The 8,257-nt window shown below is 39.3% G+C and overlaps 1 protein-coding gene across 5 annotated transcripts in view; it reads right to left on the bottom strand.

Annotated features, from left to right (window-relative positions):
* Nucleotides 1-107: 107 nt before the first annotated feature.
* The window catches only part of Akap9 (A-kinase anchoring protein 9), a 146,899-nt gene continuing 138,749 nt past the window's right edge, over nt 108-8,257 (bottom strand). For all 5 annotated transcript variants that reach the window (XM_029535100.1, XM_029535101.1, XM_029535104.1 and 2 more), the window contains 4 exons: nt 7,632-7,717; nt 3,033-3,162; nt 2,327-2,466; nt 108-646 (listed from right to left, as the gene is read on the bottom strand). In XM_029535100.1, coding sequence (XP_029390960.1) covers nt 609-646; nt 2,327-2,466; nt 3,033-3,162; nt 7,632-7,717 — 394 coding nt within the window. In that variant the 3' untranslated portion in view covers nt 108-608. The remainder of the gene's footprint in view (nt 647-2,326; nt 2,467-3,032; nt 3,163-7,631; nt 7,718-8,257) is intronic.

Raw genomic sequence — 8,257 nt, 5'->3', positions numbered from 1 at the left:
AAAGGCACATTAAGAATGTTCTTTAATGATGGGAGAGCAAAACCACATTGTGATAGGGACCACGAGTTGTGGCTTAGTGAAAAATCAAGAAGGTTCAACTACAGTACGGTGAAAATGGTGAGGTCTTTTTATTTCAGTACTTGACAAAATACCCATAAAGTTCAAAACTTCGACCATTATACAAAAATAGGTCTCTACAAGTGATAGGTTGTCTTCATCACCAGTAGCAAATATATTAAGCAGAAACATGTAACTTCCGTAGATTTGTAAGAAAAGCGCAGGGCACCGCAAGGTACTCGTCCAGCAGCACTGTCATTTGAAAAAGTTTAATCTTTCACCCACCTGATAAATACACAAAGTTTATAATTTAATCACTTAAATTAGCATTCCACAAATATACATGTAATTTAATGATTACTGTGCATGAACATACACACATTGCTTATATACACAAACTCCAGTTTGTCTTCATGTGCTGCTAAGGATTTGTATACAATCGTAAGCTGTGTATGTATTGGTCCCATTGAATATTCACAATACAAAAGCACAAAAGAGCCATTGATTTACAAAAGGGAATCTATTTAATGTTCAATTAATGTTTCAATGGATTATCTCCTCATGCCGAAGTGAAATTGAGTAGTGGACCCTGTAAAATAGAAAAAAAAGCAATTAGACTTTGCCTATATAAGGGAATCCAGCTGACATGGGCAAGTGGATCTGTTTAACACCATCTCAAAATGTTGGGGGCCAGTGAGATGGTTCAATGGTCAAGGTACTGCCAAGCCCAACAATCTGAGTTTGATCCCTGGAACCCACATAGTGTAAGGACAACAAATATGCAAATTTTCTCATTGCCACAACCATGCTGTACAAACACACAAATGGAAAACAACCACAAACCCAATGTTTTCACACCTGAACTTAAAACTTATTTTTGCACAGAATGCGCTAAATCACTGTATCCCCTAGAGATGGAGGTACAGGCAGTTATGAGCTGCCTGAGACCAAGTGCTGGGAACCACAAGTAGGTCTCTAAACAACAGTTTGTTTCTCACACAAAGCCATCTTCAGCCCTCAGCTTAAATATAGCTCCAAGAGGCTGCCTATATTTAGAGGTTACCTTGACTGCCCTAGAGCAAGGGAAGAGAGAATGCTGATGTGTCTCACGAGCACTTAAGGTTACCTGGGTTAAAATACCTGACTTCTTGAATGAGAACCTAAACTACCTTTAAGCAACTGCAGTCCGCAGTATGTGGTGTTAAAAGAAAGAGTCCTTAAAAAATGATCAGGGGCTGAAGAGACGGCTTAGCCGTTAGAAAAACTCTAGAGGATCCGGGGCCCAGCAACCACATGGTAGCTCTACATGACTCTATAACCACATGGTAGCTCACAATCATCTATATGACTCCAGCCTTAGAGATCTGGTGTCCTTTTCTGGCCTTTGTAGGCATCCGCCATGTATGTGGTGCACAGAAACATGGAGATAAAACACCCATACATATAGAATAACTAAAAACAAACAAATAAAACAAATCCATCGAAGCGGATGGCTAGCCCAATAACTTAAACTAAAATGACTCAGCCTTTGGGCCAGTCGTGAGTGAATGAAGGCAGGGGAGATTTCCTATGATAAATGAAATCTACCTCTACATAACATATGACAATTTTTGAATAGTTCTGAGGAGAAGAAAAGATTCTTACAAAGTCTTAAAAATTACATTTTTATCTGTGTAGGCGATATCCCACAGTGCAGGTCAGAGGGCAACTTGTGGGAGTTGGTTTCTCCTATCTTGTGGGCTTGTGGGTACTCAGGCTTGGAGGCAGGAGCCTCTAACTGCTGAGTCATCTCTCTATCCCTTAAAAGTTCATCTTTATGAAACGAGGTTCATATGCTGAGGGGAGATATGACGATGCTTAAGTGTTTTACAAGGCAATGCTTGTTGGGATGTCATGTGGAGACAATGGTGGCATTACCTGCTCAGGGCAGGGCTTGCTCTGCCTTCTATACCTTGCAGCTTTGTTCCATCTACTTAGGAACATGTTCTGTGCTGGGCCTCAAAGTCAGAGAACCTTGCAGATGGTGCCTACCGTGCGTTGTGTCTAATCCAAATGAAGACAGTACAAAATCGCTCTGTGCTGAGGGGGTGCTGAGGGAACGCATTTAAGCTAATGTGTGATAGAGATAGCTCTCTGCTGGGACAAATGGGGAACGAACTTCTGCACTGAGCTACGGGCTTTGATTAACCTGCAGAAGCATGTGGAGGAGTCAGAGACACACAAGTGGATCTAGCATTGCCCCTACAGAGAAGTGGTGAAGACGCAGCACCTGACTGTATAGCTCCAAGTCGCCTTTTCAGTGCCTCTAGCCGAGTGACGTAATCTGTCAGAGATTTATCAGGATTGTACTGGTGAAGTTGAGAAGAAGCCATTGAAATAGAATTTAAGTCTCCTGGAGGACCCGGGTACCTATGAATTAAATTATATTCAGGAATCCATTGCCAGAAACAATGCTGCAAAACTGACAGCCTGCCTCCCCTGCTCTATACACCGTCTCTGCCTCCCCTGCTCTATACAGCCTGCCCCCCCCCCCTCGCTCTATACACTGTCCGAGCTAGGATCCCAGACTTCTGAATATAGGATAACAAGGAAGTAAGTCTCTAACAAACTCAAACTCCATTATGTGAAGGCCTCGCACAAGTCCTTCAGAGGTGTGCAGAATATGCAGGATTTGTGTTAAGCAACTTTTCATAGGTCTACAGCACTATTTTCTGTTTTTGTAATGGATGGTGATCAATACTTTTCCAATGTCTAACTACAGCATATATTTATAAACAGTTTATAAATTGTGTTTCCTATACCTTTAGAAACCATTTACAAATTAAAAAATAGCTCTGAGTCTAAGCTTTAAGATACAGAAACTACATATAACTAAAGATGTTTAACTCTCATAATGCAAAAAGCCATAAGCTCTAACAGTCTATTTCTCTCTGAAGTACTGCTGTTTACTCCAGCCAGGTCTGATACATTCTTACCTATTCTGCAATGGTAAGGGAGACCGAGGACAGTCCAGATCAAATCTCGAGCGGTACGGTGTGTGTCTTGGTTCTCCATAAAGCTCCAGCCCACCAGGAGAATGATAGAATGGATCAGTCTTTTCAATGCCTAAATAAATCCAAATATATCACCATAGTGAAAAAAGGTACCAAGCCTCAGAAGATGCCCATAAACCAGTAAGGATTTAAAAGACTAGTATATGATACTATGCATTATTTACAGTCAGTTTCAGTTCTTGCTGAGAGAGAACACTACAAACCAAAGAGACTTTCAATGGTTTTCTGTTTACCTCTGAACATGACGATTTTGGTAACAAGAGCTATGCTTCAATGAAAATAAACTCATTGGAATATTCCCCTTATAAAATACCTAGTAGCCACCAGAATAAAGAGGGAAGTGCTTCTGAGTGTATGTGCTTTGGAGGAAAAATGTAGATTAAAAACACCACACTTACGTAACCAAATCTTATCTTCATTAGTCTACCTTTACTGGAAACAAAACCAAAAACTCGTGAAATCAAGATTTGCTAACTTTTTATGCTAACACAACTCACTATGGTAAAAGTTCCATCTTAGTGTAAGGCTATCCCAAAATACTCTCAGGGTACCAAACAAACTTTCTTTGCTGCCCCATTGTCAGGACACTGGAACTTGGTACAGCACTGACACCACAGTGTGTGTCCTCTAATTCTGTGCCCTCCAACTTTGACCTCCTTATACCTCAAACTGTTTCAGTCCCAATGTTTTTTCTACTGATTTCTAGCTACAGAGAGAAGGAATTGCAAGTTACCATTACTATGTAGCCACGCCAGCTCAGAAACACAATGTAAACAGGAGCTGATGGAACTATCATTTCACAAAATTCAGAATAGCCACTTCAAAAGGTTTGTAGCAAGTTTCTAAGAATTGCAAAGTATATAATACCTTAAATGTGTGGGAACTGAAGGTCAAAAAGGAAAGTTAAGGCCTTATGTGGCTGATAGCCATAAATTTATGGGGAGATTTATTAAAGCAGTGGGGAACTCAGAATAATATTCCCTCAATATCAGAGACAATCCCTAAAATAAGGAGTGATATGGAAAACACTTCTCCAGAAAGTATTAAAAAATGGCACCCAGAACTACCCCAGACTCTGCAGGTTGTTCAAAATCTGGAAACCATGGGGACTGATTTTCCAATTTGAGAGGGGGTGGGGCACACTGCCATAACTAAAGAAAAATCATAGGCACTTGAGCAGTTGGTCCTTGAGCAGCTGGAGGCTCAACGAGAGTTTATTGGCCATGGAATTCCCATGTATTTGTTAGAAAATAAGAAATCAGGGTAAATGGACAATCTTAACCAATTTGAGAGTTGTGAATTGAGCAATCCAACCAATGGGTCAGTTACAGTCTGGAATTCCTTTGCCTTCTTTGCCACCTAAGACATGGCCTATGAAAGCTACTGACTCAAAAGGCTGCCTTTTCACTATCCCCTTGCAAAAGCAGGATAAGGCAAAATTTGCCTTCACAGTGCCTACACATAAAACTGTTTAACCTGCAAAAAAGGTATCAGTGGAAAGTACTTCTACAAGGAATGTTAAATAGTCCAACTTTATGTCAATATTTTGTGCAACAACTGCTAGAAATAATTCATAGGCAATTTCCTCAATCCATTATGTGGATGATATTTTGTTGGGTAGTTTGGATGCAAGTACTTTAGAGAAAATGTTTGGTGAAACAAAAAGAATTTTGCCATGTTGGGGTTTGCAGATTGCTTCTGATAAAATAGGGAGGAGATTCTATCCATTATCTTAGGTTATAAAAGAAGTAAAAAATGTGACCACAAAAAGTACAGATCAGAACATATCAGTTATGAACTCTTAATGATTTTCAAAAATTAATGGGAGATATTAGCTGGATATGGCCCACCACTGGATTAACAACTCATGAGTTAAGTACTTTGTTTTAAACATTACAAGGAGATTCAGACTGAGACAGTCCAAGACAGCTAACAAAGGAAGCAGAAAAAGAGTTAACTTCAGTAAAAAGATGGCAGGATGTATATGTGGATCGCATAGATCCCAAACTGGATTGTATTTTCTTTATTTTGTCTTATAGTCATTCTTCTACTGGGCTCATTATGCAAAGGGAAGATAGTATTTTAGAACAGACCTTCTTAGCATACAAAGTAAAAATATAAAGACATATAAAAAACTTTGATTTAATTATGAATGCAAGAATAAGACTACATCAATTGTCAGAAATAGACCCAGCAGAAATCATAGTGCCTTATACTAATGCTTAGATTATGTCATTATGAGTAATTAAAGAGTCTGTAACAGCTATTTGGGAGAAATTAACAGTAGATATCCTAAAAGCAAGCATCTTCAGTTTATCAAAAGAACTAATTGGATTCTCCCACATGTTGTAAAAGGAACACCAATTCCTGGAGCACCTACATTTATATTTTTATGCAAATAAATTGGGAATAGCTGGTAATAAGTCAAGAAAAAAAAAACAATGAAAGTATTTCAAAGCCCAAATATTTCAGTTCAAAAATCAAGAGTTCTATGCAATTCATATGGTTCTATTAGATTTTCCTAAACCTCTTAATTACTGACTCTCAATACACAGAAAGAATTGTTTCACATATAGAAGCAATGAATTTATTCCTGGTAATTAAGAATTAACATTATTATTTATACAACTGCAATAGGCAATCAGATATAGAAAATATCCATTATATATCACCCATATTCAGTCTCATATAGTCTTGCTAGGTCCATTAGCTCAAGGAAATGAAGAAATTGACCAATTATTAATAGGAAATATGTTAGAAGCATCAATATTTCATGAAAAAACCAAATTAACAATAAAGGTTTAAAGAAAAAAAATTTCTATCACTTGACAACAAGCCAAGGAAATTATAAGAAAATGTCCTACTTGTTCTGTGTATAACCAAACCCCATTATCCACTGGAAGTAACCCTAAGGGTACCACAAGAAATGAAGTCTGGCAGATGGAAGTGTACTCGGGGTTTTAATGGGCAACTGCTTTGATTTTGAAAAGGTTGATTCTTAATTATATATTTACTAGAAGTAATGGCTATTGTGTGGATACCTGCACAAATTAAGACTGACAATATCCCTGCATATGTATCCAATAAAATGAAGCAAGTCTTTGTATATTGTAATATAAATCACAGGTATATTATAGGTATACTACACAATCCTACAGGACAAGCAATTGTTTAAAGATCTAATCGCATCTTAAAAGAAATAATTATAAAACAAAAATGAAGAATAAAGACTCACAGGAATAGACTGACTAGTGCTGATAACTTTAAATTTTCTGAACATTAATGTGAAAGGAACAACAGCATCTGACAACTGGGTTATAGAAAACAATGTGGAATTAAATAAGCCTGTATACTACAAGGCCAAGTTAACATCAGAATGGAAGTCAGTGAATGTATTGCACTTGGGGTGCAGACTTATTTTTATTTGAATAGGAAACAAAAAGCTGTGGATACCATCAAACTAATAAAGCTCAGAGTTAAGCATGGGAAGTTTTCTGAAAATCCTGATGACTGACCCAAAAAGAGGAAAGAAGAAAACCAGACCTCCCCCAGCCAGCCAGAAAAGCCGGGACAAGAAACATTGAGCACCTAACTACTGACAGGCTCATGAGGAGGACTTTAGTCTCCTGCTATACAGAGCCATCCACACTGCAGAGCAACCAGAGGCCCAAGGGCAGCACTACAGGCAAAGGTTCACAGAGCTGGGACAGAGATTAAGGGACTTCAATGAGGAACTCCAAAACACAAGATGTTAGAAGATAGGACAGTCCAGGAGTAAACAAGATTCAAGAAGCAGTACCCAAATTACAGGAAAGAGAAGCACCCCTGTTAGGTTCTTTTGTGGATGTGTTCTTGAGAGATCAACAGACAGATCACATCACACACCTGAGAACACTGGAAAAGACATTGGGAAGAACTGAGAAGCAGCTTCAAAACTGCATAATTAGTAACTAAAACAAATGGGAGAAAATGTAGTATGAATTATTTTATGTGCCTGGCCCTTTAAGTGATCCTATGCTCTTCAGTGGTGGTTGGCTACTGGACTTCTGGGAACAGGAGTGGATATAAAAGCTAGCAGAGGCTGAGAGACACAGAGAAAGGAGGGGGAGAAAGCAGCAGTAGGCAGAAGTAGGGTTCAGGGGACAGAAGAGTAATGTGAGGGGGGGTAGGGAAGAGTGAAGGGAGGGGAGGGGAGAGGAGGGGAGGGGAGGGGAGGGGAAGGATGAGATTGAGCAGAGTGACAGTAAGAGACAGTTGAAAGAGAACTGGGCTAGCCAACTGAGAAGACCATTGGTGACAGCTGAGCCACGGAAGATACTGCGGGCAGAGGGAGCAGAGGGAGAGAAGAATCCACAAAGTAGCCATGTAAGATTGTAAACAAAGAATTAAGAGCAGAAGAGCTACATGGTTTTTGTACTATCTTTAGACAACAACAGCATTAGAATTATTTGACAGCTATTACTCATATAGCAATTTCAGAGTCATACACAGAAATTATGCCATTTTCCTTTTTTACTTTACCTGGACTCAGTCCAAAGCCATCCCTGTTAATATTGATGGAGCTAGTATTTGTCACTTGCTGCCACCGCCGCACCAAAAATTTCATTCTAAAAGAGCCAAACATAAAATCTCAAAGTCATAAATATAAACACATACATCCCACAAAATCATGACATTTAATTATGAACACAAACACTTCAGCACAGTCACATGACCACCTCAGCTAGATGACACATACTCCACTGGTTTAAGGTCAATTCTCCAAGTACAGTGCAGGGCATGGCCTCCCTTTACTCCCCAAGAGGCCAATTCCAGTGTCTCTAATAAGTGGAGCAGAAGAGGATGCAGGGCAAAAATGGACAGAAAAACAGTGGGCAACAAGAGGACAGAGGTAACAGAAAGAGGAGAAAAGAAAGGCGATCAGGCAGATAATAAGAGAACAAATTTCAACAGGCAGTTAACAGGAGGCCAGGAAAACTTGGGAGTGTTAGACCCTGTGATCAGGAACAAAAACTGGTGGTTTCAAAAGGAAACTCACCAGCTAGCTGAATTCCTTGCTGACTGCCCATTCTGCCCTGGGCTGTGGAACTTTTTGTAATTGTAATTTCTTAATGCCAATTTCAGAGTCCAGTTTAAGGAGGGTCAAA

This window comes from Mus pahari, chromosome 2, assembly GCF_900095145.1.
Source record: "Mus pahari chromosome 2, PAHARI_EIJ_v1.1, whole genome shotgun sequence".
Taxonomy (NCBI): domain Eukaryota; kingdom Metazoa; phylum Chordata; class Mammalia; order Rodentia; family Muridae; genus Mus; species Mus pahari.
The sequence above is the reverse complement of the archived record's forward strand: the minus strand, read 5'-3'. Positions and strand labels throughout refer to the sequence as shown.